The 23,237-nt window shown below is 54.8% G+C and overlaps 1 protein-coding gene across 1 annotated transcript; it reads right to left on the bottom strand.

Annotated features, from left to right (window-relative positions):
* Positions 1–1,308: 1,308 nt before the first annotated feature.
* MEIOSIN (meiosis initiator) lies at positions 1,309–20,754 on the bottom strand. The gene is made up of 13 exons (XM_088026946.1): positions 20,684–20,754; positions 14,553–14,643; positions 9,915–10,026; positions 8,482–8,616; positions 7,478–7,648; positions 6,326–6,434; positions 5,416–5,516; positions 4,816–4,971; positions 4,384–4,457; positions 3,227–3,403; positions 2,907–3,151; positions 2,033–2,122; positions 1,309–1,477 (listed from the first exon to the last, which is right to left on the bottom strand). Exons 1-13 carry the CDS (start codon positions 20,752–20,754, stop codon positions 1,309–1,311), a joined length of 1,701 nt encoding a protein of 566 aa, XP_087883072.1.
* Between the last annotated feature and the right edge of the window lie 2,483 nt (positions 20,755–23,237).

The raw sequence follows: 23,237 nt of genomic DNA, 5'->3' as shown, positions 1-23,237 counted from the left end.
CCCCACCCGGGCCGTGGAACCTCTCCAAGCCCTGGAGGTGCCGGGGCGGGGGGGGGGGGGGGGCTGGCCCCTGTCCACTCCCGCCCGGGGACACCGTCCTTGGGCTCGGCGGCGTCCTGTGTGACAGTCCTCTCCTTGCTCTGTGCCCCAAATATACGGGGAGGTTTGGGGGTCCTGACTCAGGGGCTATGTCCCCCCCGCAACCTGGTACTAGCTGTGAGCTGCAAGCCCTGCCACGTGGCTGGATTTCCGAGCCCCTGAGCCCGCCCCCGTCACTCCCTAAAACACTAATAGGTCCACTGACATCCAGGTTCTCAGAACCACTTGGAGTCGGAGGGTGGAGGACAGGCAGTCCTGTGCCCCAGACCCCCAGGACCGTTCCCCCCTCTCCCCCGGGCTGGGCCCTCCCTGCTGAAAAGGGAGGCAGGTGCGGGGAGGCCTGGGTGAGGCTCCCCCTGGACTAGAGCCTTCTTTCTCACCTCCGGCCCCAGACCAAAGATCCCCTCACCCCTGGGGCAACCCTGACCCCTGTGTCTAGTTTGTATCATAAATTTTTATTTTTCTAGGACATGTTATGCCTCCATTTCAATTAAAATAAAGTTAACAGACAACTAGAATCTCCAGGGGTGTGGGCTACCTACTAAACTACTTGCCCAAAGGAAACACTGGACCATAAAAAAGTCCCACCCAAGATTCTGGCTTTCTGGCCCCCGCTCCCTGACAGGGCGGGGGTGGGGGGGTGGGGGGGGGCTGGAGGTCAGCTCTGTGCTGCTGCTTGGGAAGGTGTGGGTTCTCTCCAACTGCAGGCCCCCGGGCCCTCCAGATCCTGCAGGAGGAGCCCCCACCCAGGGCGGAGGAAGCAGGGGACCAAAGGAGCCTGCCTTGTCCTTGCTGGTAACAGGGGTTCCACTTTATTTTGTTGCGAACAATAAATAATCTATAAATAGAACAGGGGAGGGAGGAGTGGGGCGAGGTAAGAATGAACGCGGCTGAAACCGCTGGACCCTGGGCTGGGCAGCGGAAGGGCAGAGTGGGCCCCTTCTCGTAAACTTCACCTTACTGCCTTTCCCTCAGAGCTCCCCTCCTCCGGCCCTGCGGCGCCCCTGGAGGCACCCGAGCGGGGCAGGGGACGGCGGGCAGGCCGAGTTCAGGCAGCCCTAGCACCGGGCAAACGCACACAGCGTCAGGGGCCCTAAGTACGCCCCCTCCCAGCCTGCTCCAGGAGGGGCGAGGCCCAGGAGGGGACGACCTCTTCACCGGCTCCCGGTTGCAAAGCAGAGGAGGAGGGGGCACGGCAGGGTTACCCTGTCAGTTGTGTTGAGGGGGCAGCGGAGGGCCCAGGTCTGAGGAACGGCGGGCCTTCTCGGCCAGCAGCTGGTAGAAGGGCTTGGGGGTCCCCCAGTGCTCGTCCTCGCTGCTCGAGCTGTCCTGCTTCACGATCCGGTTGTGCTGGAGGCTGAACCTGCGAGCTTTGATGCTGGGGGAGCAGGGGGCTGATCGGTGGTCGTGCCTTCTCTGTCCCTCCAACCCCCCCCCCCCAGAGCCCAGGCCTCCAGGTCCCCATCTGTACAACGGGGCTGGGCCGCCGGAGCCCCCACACTCCTGTGCGACCTGCTCCGAAGTGCACGCCTAGGGCTGTGTGTACAGGGGCCGATGGGGGGGGGCAGGCGGCCGCTCTGGCCGGGTGGACAGGAGGACGGGAGGGAGGGAGGAGAGCTAGTAACAGAAAGCAAGGCCCGGCTTCCTGCTCTGAGAAACTCCCTGTGGCAGGAAGGGCAAAGGGGGTCCAAAGCCCGAATTGGGCTATTTGCCCGTCTAAGCTCCGAGGTCGAGCACCTCCTGATCTCCGTCACCCCCCAACGAGCTCATAAGAGTTGGCAACACCCAAATCTTCCGCCCCAGTAATAAACTCCAACCTGTTTCCAATATCATGAAGCCCAAGGCTCTAAAAATCAGAGCAGGTGTCAGGGGCTGGGGAGGCCCCTCTGCTCCGCCTCCCCCCCCCCACGCCCCCGGGGCCCGGGCTCCTCACCAGTACGGTCTTCGCTCCTCCTGGGTCATCACCCGCCAGAGTTGGGCCAGCTCCTTGGTGGCAGCCGTGGATGCGGTCCCAGGACAGGCTCTGGGACAGGAGGGAAGAGGTGAGGAGAGGCCCACGGGGCAGGCTGTTCAGGGCGAAGGCCAGCGGTCTGACCACGGGAGGCTCCCCTGTTAGAACTCAGATCTTTTCTACCCACTTTGGCCTGAAGGGCCTCAGGACACACCCTCTGGAGCTCAGGTGTCAAAGAAGGGAGGGGGACACGGAGTCTCGGGACCTGGAGGGGACCCGTATCTTCCTGTCAGGGCACCAGCTTTTCGCTGTGGATTGGGGGGCCTCCCCCCACCGACCCCCTGCCACCTTCAGGGCGGGGCGCCTGACCTATCAAGTCAGCCCCAAGAACTTTTGCGGGAAACATTAGAAACAAGGAGCTCTCCTCCCCCCGGGTCGCCGGACCTGAGCCTCGGGGGAACCCTCTACCAACCGCACCCCATGTGCTTGAGAACAAAGCCAACCCAGAAGAGCAGAGTGGAGAGAGGGACAAAACGCCCAGACGGCACCGCCTGAGCCCTGGGCCCAGCCACACCTGAAGGCCATCTGCCTCCTTCCGTCTTTCAGGCTATGTGAGCCACGTTCCTTTTTTCTTAAGTCTGAGTTAGGTTTCACTGCGTACAATTTGCAGGCCTTGACCAGTGCAAGGGGACCAGGTCAGATGCTGGGTGGGAGGTGGTGACTGAGGAAGGGTCAATGGATCATTGCCAGAAGGGGCAAATGTGTCAGACAGCAGGGGCAACATGCTCTGGGTGGTGGTGAGGGAGACAGTGCAGGTCGGGCCCCACCCAGGGGCCCAAAAGGACCCCCCACCCACCGGATGTACTGCTTCCGGTTCATCCTGCAGAACATGATGAAGCCATTGACGCACTTTTTCTTCATCTGGGTCGGGCAGGGGGCTTTCTTGTTTTCCCTGGGCTTCGCCGGGCCCCAGCCCGCCTGGCCCTTCCTGGCCTTCCTCCCGGCCACGGGCAGGGTGGCGGCCTGCCGGGTGGGGGTCCACGTGTAGTCCCCATCCTCGTCACTGGAGGACAGCAGGCCCTCGGGGTCGGCCTGAACGTCCTGGGTGGGAGATGGGGAGGTGAGCACCGGCAGGAGACGGGGGAGCGACCTCGCCGATGGCTGTCCCCCCATCACCTCCTGCTGCCTCCACACCGACTCAGTGTCTGAGTCCTCCGAGCTGGAGCTGGAGCTGGAGCTGGACGGTGCCTTGCTGTTCTCGCTCAGCGACAGGTAGCAGTGGTCCAGAGAGACAGAGGACTGGCACAGGCTGTGGGAGTCGGGGGGGTCTTCGGGAGTCTCCGAGGGCATCTCCTGGCGGGTGAAGGAGAAAGACGGGCGACGTGAGGGGAGACCACGGTGTCCCGTCATGTTGCCACTCACGGCTTTCCTAAAGTCAGGGGAGCCATCAGAACCAGCTTGAATTTAAGACAACCTCATCCAAACAGCCCCTGGATGTCCAAGCAAGTGTTCCCAGGTTCCTACGGTGGGTCAGGGGGGCTGGCTGGGGTTCAGGGGCTTGCCTCCCCGCCGCCCCCCCCCCCCCCCCCCCCCGCCCCGGTCTAGTAGCTCTTAAGGCCATCGGGTCGGCAGCCGTGACGCCCTGGGCAAGTGGTAACTTCTCTGAGCATCAAGTTCACCTACAGAATGGAGGTCACGCCACATGCCCTGCAGGGCTGAGAAGCACCTAGCCCCGTGCCTGGCGCTTCCTAAGAGCTCTGCTAGGAGTGGCTATGTTTGTTTCTGCTGCAGGTTCAGCTCCTCATTGGAGGAAAGAGTAGAGGTGGAGGCAGACTTATCTGGGGACCCGAGCTGGGGCTGCCCTTCCGTCAGCTGGGCGGTGAGACCCCAGAGAGGACTGTGGCCAGAGGTGAGCCCTGGGGCCTGGGAGGGAGGCTCTTTCCAACTGAGGATTCCTGAGCTCATTCTGCTGGTTTCAGTTTCCTTGTCTGTCGACTGGGGTCACCAGAGACCCTGCAGCTGTTAAAATTACGTGGGGTCTTTTCTGGGCACCTGGCAGCTTTTAGCTCTTGTCCTTGGGGTCTAGTTCATTCCAAATGCCCAGCACAGAGTGGGGCACCCGGTGGCCAGCAGTGAGTGCTCGAAGGATGGGCAGATGAGGACACAGACGGTAGACGAGTCTCTGGAAGGACGGGGAGAAGAGCGAGCAGATGGACAGTGAGCAGTTGGGGGGAGGCGGCTGCCCGGTCGCAGGCATGGGTGAGTCCGTGAAGCAGGAGAGCGATGCGTGTGGGAAGAAGGACGGTCGGCCGTGTCTGTGGACGGCTGCCTACCTTGTCCTGGAGCGCCTCAAGCACGTCATCAGAAGGTAAAGACTCGGGGTCTAGGAACACTTCTTTGAAGAGGTCTGTCGGGGAGGGAGAGCGGGCGGTGGCTGGAGCAGACCGCCCCGGTGCCCTTTTCCGGGTCTCTGCTTCAGGAATCTCCTGTCCTAGGACCAAACCCGGCTCATGGGCCAGCTCCCCTGGGGCAGCTCCAAGCTGAGCAGAGGGCGTGGGTCCCTGACGCTGGCTCCTGGAGCCTTCCCCTCCCTGGGCCGGTCCGGGGCTGCTTCCCCACAAAGCCGCAGGCTTCTTGAGTCAGAGCCTGGGTGGGATCCACCCCGGGGCACCCAGCACGGCCAAGCCCAGGGCGCCGCACCTGGTGGGTTACCGCCGTATATTTGCTGAACGGACCAAGCGTCAGGTCTGGGCCCGGGAGCTCACCTTGGGTCAGGAACTCGGTGCCATCCCCCAGGATCTGATCTGGTGGCAGCCTTCCTGGGGAGCTGAAGAGGGAGGGGCTGAGCCCTAGGATCTCGCTCGGGTGGCCTGTCACACTCCACTTGTTAATCTGGGGAGGCCCCAAGGCCAGCGGGCTCCCTGAAAAGGAAGCATGGGGCTTGAGGATGACCTTCTCCCCCAGTGCGGTGGCTGGAGCTGAGAAGATGGTGTGAGACACGGGGGAAGGGTGATTCTGTCAAGTGCTCATTTTGAGTGCTTTGTAGAGGAAATTAAGAGACGCCATGCCTGGCATCAGGTCATGGGTGACCAAAAACAGAAGAATCAGTGTCTGGTGTGCCGCCTCTGATAGACTGACTGTAGCCACTTGGGGCTCTGGGTTAAGGAAGATTCTGAGGCAACGTCTGGGCTTCACAGAAAGAGGGATGATCGGCTAGCACCGTCTGCCACAGTGGCCGTACACAGCCCTGTGCTGGGCAGACCCCAAGTCCCCGTCCTCTTTTCTGCCACCCCAGTGCTGCTCAGAAGGAAGTGAGTGCGAAAGGCCCCACACAAGCCTACAAGGAGAGATGGAGTTTCAGTCACCAGGGGGGCTGCCCTCTGGGGTCCAGGCAGGAAGCCAAGGGTCAGCATCTGGGGACTCCTTGTCCAGCTCCTCGCTGGAATCGTAGAACACCAGCTTCTGCCTGCAAGAGGTGGGAATTCGAGAGGCAGACCCGGAGCCCTGGGCCCAGCCGTTTCCCCCTGGGGTGTCTTGGTGTCGCCCGCTGTGACGAAGGACAGGGGTCACTCTGTGCTGGCTGCTGGGGGCAGGGGGCAGGAAGCTTAGTCAGCTGAGGTGCCTGCCCTCAAGGGCCTTCAGACTGGCAAGGAGAGGTGGCCGTCCCCACGTGCTGATGCCCAGGGCGCAGGGCTGCGATGGGCCGTGTTCCAGCAGGACTCAGAGGGAGGACCACACTGAGCTCAGCCTGAAGGGTGGTGGTCTTCTCGGTGGACGAGGGCGACAGGCTTGTCAGGAAGAGGGGTCAGGGAGGTGAAAAGTCCAGAGCGGGCCAAGGCCACGGCTCCCATGGAGTGGCGAATATGTGGTGGTGTTTCGGGTCAGGGTCATGGGGCTGGGGCAGGGGAGGGGGCTAGCAAGATGAGCTCTCAGAAGCCGACTGAGATACTGGGGCTCTGCCCCACGGGCACTGAGGGAGGCCTGAAAGCCATGAGCTGACGTGACCGAGGTCTGGGGTTAGAAAGGCACTGTGGCCCCTGGGGAGGACGGGCTGGAGGGGTGAGGCGTGAGGCAGGGAGGCCAGCGAGCCTGGTCCAGCAGCCCCGAAGCAAGGCTCTGCTTTGAGCGTCCACCGCCCGCACGAAGCTAGGCCCGCGGTGTTCTCTCCACAGACACCAGTGAGGATAGCAAGCAACCTCATTTCTCACCACCCCTCAGCCGTGCCGGACCAGACACCTCAGCCTTCCCCACTTGGAGCCCTTGGGGTTCCCTTACCTGGGACAGGGCTCAGTCCTGTTGAGAAAGTGGATCCGCTCAGCCCCTTGCTGGGCCTTGAAGGCACGGTAGAGCCCATCACCCTGGCCACTGACTGGGCCACAGCAGCCTGGGGGGAGTGGGAGGCAAGCGGGGATGCTTACTCCTGGGACTGGAACAAATCCCAGGAGTCACAGATAGCCGGACGGAGAGGTGCCACGGTCTGCCACGGCCTCTCCCTCCCACATCCTCGTAAGACCTCAGGCTGCGGGGCCTCTGCATGAGCCTACGGGGTGACCCGAATGACCCCTCGGTTTCTGGAAACCCACATCCCTCTCAGAAGGTGTAAGAGAACTAAAATCCTGAAGTGGAACACTGTTGAGGAAGACGATGAGAGCCAACACGTACGAGGCGCTCGCCCTGCTGGCATGGTTTGGGGCATTTTAATACGAGTCAGTGGCCCTTTGCCGGAGGGTACCATGATTATGCCCGTTTTACAGTTAAGCAAACTGAGACCCTGAGCTACCAGGTAACTTGCCCGAGGTCACACAACTAATGGAAGAGCCGAAAAGCCCTCCCTCCCCAGGTGGGTCGGGTGCCTCCTCTGGGCCCCCATGGCCTCCTGGGCGACTGCGGGAAGTCGGGGTCACTCTGTGCTCCTTCACTGGACTGTGGCACCAGCACTCGCATGCGGCCTGGCCCCGAGATGCTTGGGGAGCAGGGGCCAGATGAACGGATGGGGGGGCAGGACGGCTCAGGACCTCCCCAGCCCACCAGGCGCCCCCGTCTCGCCCAGCGCCCTACTGGGCGCATCACCACACCTTTTCAAGGTGGCCCAGGGATGGGAGCCACAGGAGCCATTGCCTGTCTTCCCCCGGTTCTGTGACCCACAGCCCCGCACAAGAGCCTCGCTGATGCCGCCCCACCCTTCCATCCACAACGGGGCCTAAATGGAAGAAGACATGGGGAAGGAGGCCCAAGACAGTGTCCCTCTTGTCCACCGCAGAGGGCCCGCTACTGGGCGCAGGCTTGGGACGCTGCGGGCGCCTGCCCAGGAGTGTGGAAGGGACTAAGTTAACAGTGAGGGCAGACAGCAACCTGAGAAGTCACAGTGGATGCTGTTCTCGGCCATGTCCAGCAACGTCAGCCGGGACCTGCCTCCCTTCCTGTCACCTTGAGGCAGGGATGACGCAACTTTGGGGTGACAGCCAGGGCTGGCACGTCTTGAAGGGGTGGTGGTCCCCCCCATGTGTCTTCCTTGCTGCTCTGGGGATGGGGTCGCCCACTTCCCGGGCTCGTCCAGGACCAGACAGCGGCGAGGGTTCTGGGCCCGGGTCTGGCGTTCTGGCGGAACAGAGAGACGAGCATCAGAGGGGTCTCCAGTGGAGGGCGTCTCTGCCCTGGGCCCCCCAGCCTGTTCCAAGCTTTGCTGGGCCTGGTCGCTCACCAGCCCTTCCCAGGACCTGGATCCTCAGCGAGCGGTCACCTCAGCCGAGGCTCCCTGCCCCTACCCCCACGTTCGAATCACCTTGCGAGCTCTGGAAAAAATACTGATGCCCAGGTTCCACCCCAGGCCACTGGAACCTGACTTTCTGGGTGTGAGGCTCAGGCATAGGCATTTTTTAAGTTCCCTGGATGATTCAGTAGATATGCAGCCAAGATTAGAAATCATTGATTAGGTAAAACTCCCATTTTAAAGAGAGGCCAACTGAGGCCTTCAGAGGCAAAGGGACACGTGGAGAGTTAGCAGCAAGGCTGAGGCTGGCCCGGGGATGCTTGCTTTCCACGCTTGGGTCTTTCCATAAGCCGGTGCTCCCTGATGCCCTGGCCCGGGATGGGTGACTGGCTGTAAGGACAATAAATGGTAACAGCAGCTTCCCTTCACCGAGTGCTGACCATGAGCCTCTCCACTCAGCATTGCTCCAAGGGTATGTACCCAGGCTCCTGGTCCTTAAGTGGTCCACCCCCAGGATGCTGAGGCTCAGAGAAGAAAAGCAACCACGCCAGGCATCGGAGGTAGTGAGCCCAGGGGCCAGGGCGTTGAACCAGATAGATCTCGCTGTAAAGCGGTGTCAGGGGCTCTGGGTAGCTGATCAGGCCTCCCCGGAGTGAGAAAGGCTCTGGAGAAGGAGCTTTGCTCCCATGTGACCTGGCTTCCTATCTGGTCTCCCTTGTACCTGACAATCCAGTGGGTTTCTTCTTCCGGGGTTTCCGGCAGGCTCCCTGAAGACGGGACTTGTGAGAGTGTGGGGAGCTCGAAGGGGTGGAGTGTCTCCGCCGTGCGGGGCCCGAGGCCCAGTTCCTTCCCAGCCCTGCAAAGGGTGGAGAAAGAGTCAGGTCAGATGCCCCCCGAGCTCATGCCGTCCTGCCTCCAAGGAGGCAGGACGTGCTTCCCAATCCTGGGCAGAGGACTAGGGGGTGGCCACGGTCCCCAAGCTGACTTTATAGATATGGAAACTGAGCTCCCAGAAGGAGCCTGGACTGGTCTGAGGTTGCACGGCCAGGCGACAGAGGTTCCAGGGTGTAAACTCGGATCCTCCCAAAGCCATTCGGGGTCCTCCAAGAAGGAAGACAGACTCAACGCTTCCCAAAGGCTTCCCTGCCTCTCTGTCAGGCCTCTCAATTCTTCCTCCTCAACATCACCCAAAGGTACGACTTCTGTCCCCAGCCTCACCCTCAGTGCGAGATCGGCCTGTCTCCTGTCCAGATCCCTTCTAAAGGCCTCTTCGCTGACCTCCCTGACTCGAGTTTCTCCCTTAATAACCAACCAATCCTGCTCACTAGATGTCAGGCACCTCTTGCTTAAAAAAAAAATCTGATCATGGCTTTCCCCGGCTTTTTAAAGTCCTCTGCCGTAATTCTCATCTTCATCTCTCTCCTTAGCCCGAGCCCCGCGCTGTGGAAAATCCACGTCTCATACTGGCCCTCCAAAAACGTAACTACTACTAGGCTACAGAGTCCTTACCAATAACACAAACAGGTGATTAGCCTATATTTTGTATATCCTGTGTTGTATACTGTATTCTTACAGTAAAGAAAGCTAGACAAAAGTGTTAAAAGCATAAGGAAGAGAAAAGACATTTACAGGACGGTACAGGATATATCTAAGAAAATCTGCATATAACTGGGCCCATGCAGCTCAAACCTGTGTTCTTCAAGGGTCAGGTGTACTAGTATCAGTTTCATTTTGCAGATGAGCAAACTGAGGCACAGGGAGGTTAAGGTCATAAGACACGTGTCTGCGTCAGGGTCTGGTTCGTGAGCCTACGCACGTCGTCCTGATGCTACACGGTCCCTCCAAGCACACCAGCTGCTGGCCCGTCCCAGACATTCCAAACACGTCTTCCTGTGGTTGCGTGCTCCTGCTCACGGCTTCTGCCTGCCTGCCAGGGCTCCCCCAGGCTACTGTCCATGCAGGCCTGGTTGCGAGGCCCCAGACACCCTGCTCTGAGTTCACAGCATCAGACCCATCTCTCTGACTCTGTCAACTCTGCCAGGCTCTGAGATCCCCGGGGACTGGGGGCTCATCGAAGTCACTTGGTGTCCCTGACGGCCAGGACCGGACTTGATGGAGAGCAGGCCCTGGGAAATGGTGACTGAACTTACTTACCCCCGAGTTCGCCTTCCCCATTGGTGGTGTGGAACTTGAGCAAGGCCTTGGCCACATTGATGCTTTTCTGGAGGTACTGAATGTAATGCAGGACATGCAGCAGAATCTCCTTCTGCCCCCAAAAGAAAGACAGGGTTGAGCACAGGAATGGGGGCCCAAGACAATGTGAGGCTGCAGGGGACCAGAGACAGGCTGCAGGAGCCCGTTCCCCAACCTGACAATTCCTCTGGTGGCAGAAATATTCCTATTCTGTTTAGACCTTGCTGCAGCTCAGGGAGAGGTCTGTTGCAGCTAAGGAAACCGAGGCTCGGAGTGCTAGCATGACTTGCTAAGGTTAGAGAGGAAATGGCACAGCCGAACACAGGTCTGCCTGCCTCCTGGCCCAGTTTTGCAATGCACACTGTTTGGCTTCTCACCCCTGGCCCTTTGCACAGGCTGTATTCTCTACCTGCAAAGCCCTCCTCTTCTCCCCACAGGCTCCCGCATTGGCTTCTCCTCCTCTGAGCCTTAGCACAGTGGTCTCCCCTTCCAGAAGCTTTCCTGCCTCCCTGAACCCTCTCGCTCAGGCTGGGTTGGATGTCCCTCCTCAGCACTCTTGCAATGCCCTGGCCTAATTACCTGTTCATGCGTTATTCTCTCTCATTGACCTTGAACTAGTTGAGGGTAGAGGCTGTAGCTAAGTGATTTCTGCATCCTTCGCTCACAGAATCAAGAGGTAGCTTAGCCACTGATCGCTGAAGGATGATCTCCGTAGCACAGAGCATGATGCCTTCTGCCCAGCAGGCGTCACCCAGCCAGCCACCAAGTACTAAGTTGGTGTCAAAGACACAAAGCTAAAAAAGACTACTACCCACTGAGGGCCAGGTACATAGGGGTGAACCAGACATGCTTTTGTTTACCTTCATGGAATTTATAATCTAGTAAGGACAGCGGCCCTTAATAAACTCGTAAGTCATACAGAATTATCAACGGTGTGATAAGCATCATGGATAAGAGTGTAACAAGAGATTCTGAAATTGGACTTGAGTGTCTGGAAAGACCTCCAGCATTTATTATTTTTAAAGATTTATTTATTTATTTTAGAGATGGGGAAGGGGCAGAGGGAGAGAGAAAGAGAATCCAAGCAGACCCTCCGCTGAGCATGGAGCCCAACATTTGGCTCGATCCCAGGACCCTGAGATCACAACTTGAGCCAAGACCAAGAGTTGGACGCTTAACCGACTACGCCACCCAGGCGCCCCAGGCCTCCAGCATTTAAGTGGAGACCTGAAGAACGACAGGAGTTAGCCTGGTGAAGAGGTGAGGGAAGAACACCAGTAAGTATTTCTTGGATTGAACTGGGTCCCTAGAATACCAGTAAAACTGTTAGCAGTAATCTTCCAAACCCTAGATCAGGAAACACGGTCTCACAAAGGGACTTGTGTGAAACCGTTCCATAAGCTAGAAAGCGACGGTCACTGAAATGATGTGACCTGATCCACGGAAGGAAGCTATAATCTAACTACAGACTACATGTGACACAGGCAGGAGACTGTTACTTTGGAAGGACCAGGATCCAATCTGCCACTTCCTGGCTGTGTATCGGGAACAGACCGTTTTACCTCTTTGAGCCTCAGTTTTCTTATCTGTGCAATGGGAATGAGGATATTCAGTAAGGCTCAGAGGATTATCATTAGGACTGAATAAATTAGTGTGTGTGAAATCGCCCAACGCAGAGCCTGATATACCAGTTGCCTAATAAATACTTCGTCGATGATTGAATGAGAATGCTTTCATCACGTTCTGAAAGGATTAAATGAGGACCTTTTCTAACTTTGAAAACCGGACCATGGGGTTCTCAAGAGCAGATATTTTATCTCCAACCCCCGGCTTGGCACATGATTGGCACTCACTACGCTGTGTCTGTAAACTGTGTAAACTGTCAAGTTATATGAAATGGGATTAGTAGCAGTATAAAGGTTTTATGCAGAAGGCCACTGGGCATCATTTCAGATTCCAAGACCAAAGGTTCAGGAAGATTAGCCTGGGGGCTACGCCAGAGGTTCCAATCCCAGAGACCTTCTGAAGGCAAGATCGACAGGTCCTGTAACTGTCTTGGCTGAGGGGATTCATTCATTCACTCACTCATTCACCCATTCATTCATTCAACAAACACCTATTGAGCACTGAGTGACCAAGCGGTTGAGGATGTGGGCCTTTGGAATGAGACACATCTGACTCTTTCTCTCTGCCATCAACTAGCCATGTCCTTCTGGGCAACATGACCCCTCTCCTCACAGTGGAGAATGAGCACACCCAGATGCACCTCTCAAGCCTTGGGGGAGGATTAAATGAGAAAATGTATCCAAAATGCTTGTCACTCAGGGTCTGACACCTAGAACCCTCAGTAAATTGGGAGTAGCTGTGGTTGTTGTCTGCTGGCCCTGTGGGTGCTGGGGATAGAGTTGTTTCCATTATGGTCCTTAGCCCTCACAAAAGCCCTCATCTAAAGGGGTCAGAGGTAAAGAAACTGTCCCAGGAATATGCCCAGGGCTTTGATGGTCCGAGAGAGAAGCCACAGGACCATACGGGGCTGGGGGCACATCATGAGTCAGGATGGTGAGGAAGGATGCTGCGGACCTAAGCCGCACCCCAAATCTCAAATACAGGAAAGGCAACACGTTACAGCTCAGTTCATTCATTGAGCGTCAGACTGAGAGCGTCACACAGCCCTGTCACAAGTCATGGTGACACCCTTCAGGCAGACAGGTCGAGGGGGAGGCTGGGGACTGGCAGGGACGCAAGTTGTCCGCGGAGCAGGAGACTCAGGACTGAACCCAAGGAAGGATGAAGGTGGAGAGGAAGAGGGATCCTTAAGACATCAGAGGATCAATGGTCACGAAAGCAGGCTGAGGCCTGGGGAGAATTCCACAGGATGTGGTCATGCGGTCAGTGATGAAATGTTGCCTGTCGCCTGACTCGACTGTCATTCCTTCGGGGCCAGGACTGTCCCCCAGTCGTCTCTGCCCCCCCACCTCTCAAGAGTTGATCACTTGAGTGTGCAGTGTATGCACACTGCATACACAGATGCTTGAGGACAGAGGGCAAAATTCCTCAGGTATTTCTGAGCACCATCGTGGTCTGCTTAATGCCTCTCCCCAAGGACGGCCATGCCCTAGTCCCCGGAGCCTGTGAATACGCTGCCGAATATGACAAAGGAGACTCGGCAGATGTGACTGAGTAGAGGATCCTGAGATGGGGAGATTGTTCTGGATTAACTGAGTGGGCCCACTGTGGTCCCAGGGGTCCTTACAAGCGGGAGGGAGGCAGGAAGGTCGAAGGCAGAGAAGGTGAGGTGCGGATGGGAGCAGATGAAGAGAAAGAGATATACTGGGAGATGCTACGCTGCTGGCTTTGAAGGGGCCGTGAGCCAAAGAACACAGGCAGCTTCTAGAAGTTGGCAAAGGGAAAGGAAACAGATTCTCCCCGGGAGCCTCGGAGAAGAACTGACTCTGCTGACACCCTGACTTTAGACCCGTGAGGCCGATTTTGGACCTCTGCCCTCCACACTGTGCGAGAATAAATTTGCATTGTTTGAAGAAACAGAGTTGTGACGCTTTGCTAGAGTGGCCACAGGAAGCTAGGCTACAGTGCCAATGGCTGCGAGAGGCTTAGGAGGGAGAGTCAACAAAAACCGGTGACTGATGGAAGGTGGTAGGCATCCAGGAGGTGAGGGTTAGGATCTGGCACCCAAAGATCTGGATCTTGCCCCAAACGCCCACACTTCTGAGCCTCTCAGAAGGCAAGAAGCACGTTCTAGCTGGGGACCGGTGATTCCTGGGTTGGAATCTCTATCGTATTGACCACATTCTGAGTTCCCAGCGGATGAGGAGCGAGTCTCAAGTTCCTTTGCCTCCCCTCGTTGCAACCAGAACAGCTTCTGCCATCCAACAGTCTTTCCATAACTGGCTGATGAATGAGTGGATACGTGATGGAATGAGAGGAACTATAGCAAGAAAACGTCATACCATGCCTTCAAGATCTCTGAGTCCCTTAGTAAGTTGTCCCCACTGGCGGAGCGAGGCGGCAGCTCAGGACCATATGTATTTATCGAGTAGCCACTTGGGGGACGCGCAGAGCAGCTTTAACTCTTGCTACCTCGGGAGATGGAGATGCCGCCCCCAGGACCCAGGACAAGGGACTCAGAGAGGGAAGTGACATTTCTTCGAGGACCGTCACGGCTAGTGGGTCGTTTGGGCCTCACAATATCTCTGGGTAGTAGACGTTATTTTCCCTCGTTTTATGGCTGGGAAACAGAATGCTTACGAGGCTGAGAGGCTGAGGGCCCTGCCCAGAGTCCTGCCGTTTCAGGGCTGACAAGCTCGAACCCGTGGCTGTTTGACTCCCCAGAGTGATGACTTTTACCTGGCTCCTTGCCAATCTTCCCCTCCCAGCTGCCCCTGCCCCTTTGCTAGAAAGGATCCCCCAGGCTTCTAGTGATGGGATCACAGAAAGGCCCACTCAGGGCAGGACCATGCCCATCTTGGTGCTGTCGCCGAAAGGGTCTGTGTCGGGGCCCCAGGACAAAGGACGGTAACCCGGTTACGGAGATTTTCAGACCTGCCCCCACATCCACCTTCTCCCCCTCCGTCCCCATACCTTGGTGAGCTTCTTGGTGCCTGTCTTCAGGGCCACAGGCAACAGCAGTGCCAACTCATGAAGTTTGCTGGTGTGGTCCTTCCTCTGCCTCCTGTTTGGGGCCAAGAGCTGGTATTGGTTAGGACGTTGGCACCTGACCCCCCCAAACCACCTGTTTCCGTGTTCCCCATCTCAGAGAGGCTTTCCACCCCAGGCCCCCCTAGGCATAGAATCCTAGGCATCGTAGGTCTCATCAAATCTCGCCCATTCCCCTTCCAATCCTTTCTCTCCAGCCTCAGGCCCTGCCCTAGTACACGTGTGGCCGTCCCCCTGCCCTCCCAGCCTCCCCCTGGCCTCCTCCAGTTCGTCCCGTCTACTGGCATCAGGGTAAGCTTTCTGCAACACAGATCTGGCTGTGGTTTTCTTTTTTTTTTTTTTTAAAGATTTTATTTATTTATTTGACAGAGAGAAACACAGCGAGAGAGGGAACACGAGTAGGGGGAGAGGGAGAGGGAGAAGCAGGCCTCCCGCGGAGCAGGGAGCCCGATGTGGGGCTCGATCCCAGGACCCTGGGATCGCGACCTGAGCCGAAGGGAGACACTTAACGACTGAGCCACCCAGGTGCCCCTGGCCATGGTTTTCTTATCTGGGCAATGGGAATGAGGATATTCACTGAGGCTCAGAGGATTATCAGTAGGACCAAATACACCAGTGTGTGTGAAATCGTCCAGCACGGAGCCTGATACTCTAGTTGTCTAGTAAGTGCCTCAAACCTCTCGACGCCATCCATTATTAAGGACCAAGTCGAAACCCTTAACCCGGCTTATAATGGCCCTCAAGACCTGGCCCGGCTGACCATTCTGGTCTCATCTCTTACAGGACAGGTGAGGTACCTCTGCTAAGGGCCCTCAACCCCGTGCTCATGCATTTCTCTGAGCCCTGCTCTGAGCTGAGAGCTGGAGGGGAGGGGGCGGGCACTGTATCTCTAGCATCCAGAACAGGGTCTGGCACACCGTGGGAACTCACTGCATATTTGCTAAATAAATAAATGAGGGCATGACAGAAGCTGACTCCTGAGCGGATGCAGAACTTCCAGGATCTAATCCCTGCATTCATAATTCATAATATAACTCTGCACACACACACTTCCACCTCTCTCTCGACTGATGGGGACACAAAGACATTGGAGTCTCTCTCCCAAATTACGTCCTATTGCCAGACTCGCACACAACTCCTTTGGGAATGCCCGGACCCCCCCCCCCCCCCCCCCCCCCCCCGTCTCCACCCAATCCTTGTCTTGCCTCCCCTCAGGGCTCAGTACAATGGCCACCTGCCCCAGGGAGCCTCTGGCGACCTCCCTTGCCTTCCTCCCCTGCTCTGAATGTCCACAACACTTTGTCACCTGCAGCCTGGCCACGCCCTCAAACACTCCCTTGATTACAGACGGGTGTTTAGTTCCTACTCAAACCCACACACTGAGCCTGTGCTGGACACCACAGAAGGAGAGGGAAGACACTGTCACTGCTCTCGAGGAGATGGGGGAGCAGGGTGGGAGACGCACTTACCTCCCTAACCAAACCCTGAAGTCCTAAAAGAATCGTTCTCCCTCACTCATTCAGCAATTACTTATTGAGCACCTATGACGGGCCAGGAATGGTGTTAGGTGACAGGGATAAAAGTATAAAACCCAAAATACAGCCCCTTCTAGAGCCCACAGGACCATCAGGGATAAAGTCATTAATCAGATTGTCATGCACAAACAAGCATAAAATTCCAATTAGGACCAGAACCAGCTACCAGCTACCAGCTAACCAGAACCATATAACTTGCTGGGGAGGGGAGCCTTACAAATGAAAACGTGGGACCCCCTTTTTAAAACTTAAGGTTTTCAAGGTGGTGAGAGCAGGGCATTAAACCAAACGTCAGGCTCTTCTAAACACAGGGCTCTGTAACTGCATGAGTTTGCACACCCAGGGAGTTGGCCCTGATGGGGACAAAGAAGGAGGCTGCTTGAAACAGGTGGCTTTGATCTAATCTACAACGTTTTCCCTGAGGAAGTAAACCTGGCCAGAACTGGTTCTGAGGGATGAGTGGAGATGTATAGGTGAAGAGGGAAGGAGCACATTTCAGATAGAGGGCACATGCACAAAGGCCCTGTGGCACAAGGAAGCAGGGAGAACTCAAAGGAACCAAAGCTGCCCTATCTCGTGCACAGAAGGCAAGGAGTCTTGTGGGGTGAGACAAGGCTGGAGAAGAAGATAGGGTCCAGATGAGGCAGGGTCTCAAAGGCTCGTAGTACAGAAGAGTTTTGCCTTTATCTGAAGACCAACAGGAAGCCATAAAAGGGCTTTACGCAGGGAAGGATACCATTAGTGCACCCTCTCAAAACCGCTATGAATACAGAAGACATACATATTTGTCAGCTGAATGAAGGAATGAAAGAAAAAAAAAATCTCTGGTCTCTAGTTACCTCCTGCTAGAAACCATAATTTTGAGGGGCAAGGGCGCTGGGGTTCTATCTTTGGTGGAAAACTGGGTAGGCTGACCTCTAAAGTCCTGTCTAGCCCTGATACTTACTTTTTGCCTACCACTTTCCTTCTGTTCTAGAAGGACCTCCTGGAAGCCCCAGCGAGAAACAACATAGAAAGCAAGGAAGAAAAAAAGTGTCCAGGCCTATTTAAGTTCAAGGTGTGACCTGACCAAGGCTGAGAAAAAGAATTTCATATCAACTATAGTCCCTGGGTGTTTACTCTGGGTTTTGCAAAGCACTGAGAGCCTTCTGTGTGCAAACACAGAAGTTCCTGGGAAAAAATTTGGCGGGAGGAAAAGGGTAACGATGAGGCATCACAAAATCTTGACATCTCCTGGGCAGTGGTCCTGAATAGGTGTGACTTGGGGTGTGCTCCCAGGGGGCCTCTGCAAGCCGGGCACTTCCTCCCAAGGCTGCCCCTTTCCTTGCTGGATGGTTCTGGTTTCAGACAAGTTCTTTTCTGTAATTTTCACCCACTAATCCCAGCTCTGCCCTCAGGGTCTTCAGGGAACAGGCCAGCTCCAGCCACACAGGTCCTTTTTCCGTTTCTCTAAACTGCCAAGTTTCTTTCTGCCTTAGGGCCTTTCCTATTCCCTCCACCTGGAATGTTCTTTTGCCCTGATTGTTGTATGGCTGGTTTTACTTTGCCATTCAGCACGGAGCTTAAATGTAACTTCCTCAGAGAGACCTTTCCTGACCAACCAATCTAGCTAAGCACATTCTTGGTCACATCCCCTATCATTTATCAGAATCTTAAATCTTCTTTCTTTATTATCAACACCACAGGGCAGGGATTTTTGTCTATTTTATTAATGGTTATATCCCGGACTGACTTAACCATTAGGCCCAGTAAGCGCAGTCTAAATCTGGTGCCACTTTTAAGGGCTCATGAAAATGTCTTAATTTCTTTTTCTTTTTTTTTTTTAATATTTTAATTATTTATTCATGAGAGACAGAGGGAGAGAGAGAGGGAGAGAAGCAGAGGGAGAAGCAGGCTCCCAAGGAGCAGGGAGCCCGATGCGGGACTCGATCCCAGGACCCTGGGATCATGACCTGAGCCGAAGGCAGACGCCCAACCATCTGAGCCACTCAGGCACCCTTCTTTTTCTTTTTTAAGATTTTATTTTTAAGTCATCTCTACACCCAACATGGGGCTCGAACTCACAATCCAGAGATCAAGAGTCGCGTGCTCCACCACCTGAGCCAGCCAGGTGCCCTAAAAATGTTTTAATTTCTTTTAAATTCTATGCCAATGTTGTTGTAAACTATAATTTTAAATACATTTTTAATGGAGGAAGGGGCCTGGGCGCCTTGGTGACTCAGTCGGTTAAGTGTCTGACTTCAGCTCAGGTGATGATCTCTGGGTCCTGGGATTGAGCCCTGCTCAGGCTCCCTGCTCTGCTGGGAGCCTGCTTCTCCGTCTTCCTCTGCCCCTCCTCCCCACTTGTGCTCTGTCTCTCAAATAAATAAATAAAACCTCAAAAGAAAGAAAGAAAGAAAGAAAAAGAAAGCAAGCAAGCTTTTAAAAAAATGGAGGAACGGCCCGAGAAGACAAAATTGCCTAGGGCCCAAGCAAGTCATATGTGGCCCTAGTTATATTCCTAGCTCCTAGAATAATGACCAGCACTTAGTAAGTGTTCAACAAAAAATTGTTGACTTTATGAATGCTCTGGTCTTCTGATGGTCTCAGCCTTTGAAATGACAAATGACCTAATTCCTGGGTTTCCTCTTCCCTGAGCCAATCAGCCTAAACCCTCCCTAGTTCTTTTATTTTACAGGAGCTAGAAGCGCTGGTCCAAATTTCTCATATTAGATATAGGAAAACCAAGGCCCAGACCCTAATTTGCTTTAACACGTGCAGAGAATAAGAGCTACCCCAAAGTAGGACAAAGCAGGGGGCAATCTCAACAGGCAGCCTCATAGTTGGTTATAAGTTCCAGCTTTTGTTTGTTTTTTTTTTAAGATTTTATTTATTTATTTGACAGAGAGAGAGACACAGCGAGAGAGGGAACACAAGCAGGCGGAGTGGGAGAGGGAGAAGCAGGCTTCCTGCGGAGCAGGGAGCCCAATGCGGGGCTCGATCCCAGGACTCTGGGATCATGACCTGAACTGAAGGCAGACGCTTAACGACTAAGCCACCCAGGCGCCCCAAGTTCCAGCTTTTGAATAGGACAGACCTAGATCGGAATCCCAGCTCTGCCATTTGCTGTGTGACTTTGGACACGTTTTCCTCTTTCTGACGCTGTTTTTAACTCAATGATAAAATGGAAGTGGCTAGAGAGTCTGATCTTGTCTGGAAAGATCTTGAGCATAACACCTGGCACATTGAGAGTGCTCACAAAATGTTATAGACAGAAGGTGGACAGTCATTTGTCAGAATTTTTTAGGGATAAGGGATGTTGAAGAATGGGGTGGAAGTATTGTATTGGCTAACTACCGTTGATAAAGCTGTTGCCTTTGGTTGACTGACATTTAACCCCCCTTGCCTGGTAATACTTTCCTTTGGGACTGCCCCTCTCCCCGACTCTGGGTCTGTGTGGTTCAGAGAGGTCTGCCCCAACCACCCCTTCCACTAGGAGCACAGAACTAAGGTCCAGCTAAGAAGAGTCACAGTGATTGGTTCAGGATTGGGGTCATAACCCAGGTTTGGCCAATCAGAATCAATGGCTCCCAGAAGGAGGCTCTCAGCTGGGGTTGTCAGGCTGGCAGGATGTGGCCCTGGAGCTGCTGGGAGCCATCTTGCCCTCACAAAGGGAGAGTCTGCTTGAGAAGGAAGCCAACACAGGGCAATAGCAGAGCTGAGAGAGGCAGGGTCCTGGCAACATCATTTAATCCTCACATGGAACCAGCCCACCCTGATGCCCCTGAATTTTTGACTTAAAGGACCCAATGAATCTCCTTTTATGCCTAAGCTGGTTTTAGCTAGGTTTCTGTTCATGGCAACTAAGAGTCTTTATTAATACAATGACCCCCCCACCCCACATCTATAAAGGGGGGAAAGACCGCCCCCCAACATTGTTGGTGACCTCTGGGATTCCAGGAGGAATGGGCAGTGGGACGGGCATTCTTCATTTTCTTCATGGTGCTCCTTCTGAGCACAGTACCTAAGTAGAGAACCTGAACAAAGCAGATGCTTAATTTTGGAGTTAATAAATGAATGAAGAGATGGATGGACAGTAAGTCATTCGGGGAGACAGTGAAGATAAGATGAACTCTGGCTCCCTTTTCTTTATCCAGGCTGGGGGAGGGGAATCTGATACGACCCTCAATCTCCTGTGAACATCCCCTCTTAGGACATTCCTGACACTTGGTAGGTGCTTGATGGATGAATGTATACATGCATAAAAGAGGAAGGCAGGGCATTTACAAAACTCCTAATGTCAAAGCCAGCAGGGGCCTCTGAGATGATCTTTGGCAACCACCTCAGAGTTCTCTCATCTTGAAAATAGCAATAATAGTCGCACCTACTTCCTTGTGGAGGTGTAAGGATTAAAGGATATCATACAAACAAAAGGGCTTAGCAAAGAGTCTGACAAACAGGAAATGCTCAGTAAACATTATTGTTATTATTCAACCGTAGTGGCCAAAGCTGGAACAGAGATAGACAGGGGAGAGCCCTTACCTGTCACTGGAACCCAGGGAACTGGCTCTGGGCCATCCAAGGGAACACAGGTGTCTGCTGGAACCCCACATCTGCAAAGAGGGAAAAAGAAAGAATTATTAAGTGACCTCTGGGATTCCAGGAGGAATGGGCCACATGGTGGGCAACCTTCATTTTCTCCATGTTGTTCCTTTGAGCACTCAGAGATCCCAAGAGTCCCCGACCCCCCACAAATACGGGCCCAGGGACCAAATTCAAACCCCCAAACTCTAAACTGAAGTCCATGAATCCCAAGTTGTAAATTTGGGCCAAGTCGTGATCTGCACCTAAAACTAAAAGCAGCAAATTCCCAAACTTTTAACTTCAGAGCTTTGGTCTTAATAGTGAGATGTCAGACCACCAGGCCTGAAAACCGTGGTCTGAGATCTCTAAACTGCAATGTTAGGACACCAAAACTAGGATTTTAAACTCCCAAAGTGAGGATCTAAAACCCCAAAAGGTGCCCTCTCAAACCCTAAAACCCTAAACTCTAATACTGAGATACTCGACCCCCAAACTGTCCATTTCTAATCTCCAAAGACAACCCAATCCCGATCCCATTAAGATCACAGACCACAAACCTTAATAGAGAACCCAAACCCTAAAGTAAGAAACCCAAGCCCCCCCCCCCATAGCAAACAACAGTCTCCCAAATTGACCTCGGATCCAAAAATAAAGACCTCTAGACCCCCGAGCTGTCACTTCGGACCTTCAAATTGTGACCCCAACCCTAAAGCTGAGATCTCACATGTGAGTCCCAAAATTGAAGCCCCATACTCAACGTGGAGACTACAGGCCCTAAAATTTAATCCTCAAAATCCCAAACTGTGACTCCAGACCCTAAATCTCATACCTCATACTCTATACTGAGATTCTAGACCCTGAATCTATACTGAGGCTTCAAACCTCCCAAATCAGACCCCAGGCTCCCAAATGATACTCCAGAATTCAAAACTAAGACTTCCACATCCTAAAATTAGGATCTCCAGATTCCAACAGGAAAACTTCCAGTCACAAATCCAGCATCTTCAGATTCCAATACTAGTTACAGCCAGATACGAAGCCGGAGAGCCCAGACCCTAGCTTGTGACCCCAAAGCCCCAGCGCTATTCAAACAGAGCCTTCCCTGTCTCAAACTTGAGCCTGGATCCCAAAACCTAGGCCCAGCCTCAAACCCAAACTCCAGCTCTGCTGCCCCTGGCCTGCCTCACTCTGAGCACCTGGGCACGCCCGCCTTCCTGTCCCCCTGAAACTCCCGGATGGAGGCCACAACCACAAAGAGCTGCTCCTGAGCGGACCCCAGGCTCCCCTCAGGCAGGCTGTCCCCTGCCCCGTTCCCCGTCGGCCTCCAGCACCCGCCTCAGGACGTGCAAAATGGCGTGAGGCCCCCCCTTCTGGTTTCACGCCAGTCCCACACTCAGGAGCCTGATCAGACAGTGTCTCGCGCCTGTCCCGGGAGGCTGGCCGCGCGCGCGAGCCCCAGGCGGGCCCCGGCCACTGCGTTCCCCACCCGGCCGTGGGGTGGGCGCGAATCCCCTTGGAACGAGGCTCCTGCGGGAGGCCTGTGGAAGGCAGCAAAAGTGAGCTCCTGAGGCCAGGCCACGCCCCCACCAGTTCCCGCCAAGGTGTGCTGGGCGCGAGACTGGAGAGGGGAAACGGCAGGGTGCAAGTGGCCGTGCGCAAGCGCGCCTGGGGAAGAGCCCTGGCTTCTAGCTCAGCACGAGCTTGGCCTCGCGCCTCCCGACAAAGCCTTTGCTGGAGCGCGCCAAAGTGCCGACCAATCAGCGCTGAGTCAGCTGCCCGCCTTTTCAGCCGGCCACGCCCCCGCCTGGCCACGCCCCCGCCCCATCCGACTCCTGCTGACCAGGGCCTGAGGATCCTAATGAGGAGGCGGGGTCTCCCCAACTGCCATCTCTCAGGAGGAAAGAGATCTCGTCAGTCTCCTTTCTGGCCCCCTTTCCACCTTTCCCCTTCAGTAAAATATCTTAATAAGGGCCTACCGTGTGTCAAGGATCATGCTGGAAGTTGGGAATTTCACCGCGGTCTTCCCAGTGCAATCGGGAAGGCTCACAGACCTTGAGAACCTAGTGAAGCAGGGGCTGCATTAAAGAGCCATAAATTGAGGAAAGATTCAAAGGGGAGGGCCAGTGGAACTGGCCCTTAGTAACAGTTCCCTTCACGAAGATGTACGTTCCTTTACAGAGCAAATGCTCTATTTTCCAAAGCTCTTTCTCATGGCCGATGAGGATAGACTGGGAAATACAGCTTAAGGGGAAGCGATCTAACGACCTAGTGGAGAGTAGAGGCCCTGATGTCCAACACACTTCAGTTCAAATCACTTTCTTGCTGAGCTGCCATGGAGAAGAGGTTTCATCTCTTTTTGCCTTAACTTTTACAAATTTGGGGTAATACTTGGGTTGTCTGCAGGGTGTCTGGCCCATGGTTAGCATGCAATAAATATTGCACAACACTTATTTACACTGTTCTGGGTGCTTGAATGAGATACACAAAGGTGCCTGTCCTCGTGAAGCTTCTA

This window comes from Eumetopias jubatus, unplaced genomic scaffold, assembly GCF_037043125.1.
Source record: "Eumetopias jubatus isolate StellerSeaLion01/CBP00866 unplaced genomic scaffold, mEumJub1_p1.0 scaffold_10, whole genome shotgun sequence".
Classification (NCBI taxonomy): domain Eukaryota; kingdom Metazoa; phylum Chordata; class Mammalia; order Carnivora; family Otariidae; genus Eumetopias; species Eumetopias jubatus.
Note: the sequence above shows the minus strand (reverse complement) of the source record. Positions and strands in the feature narration are given on the sequence as shown.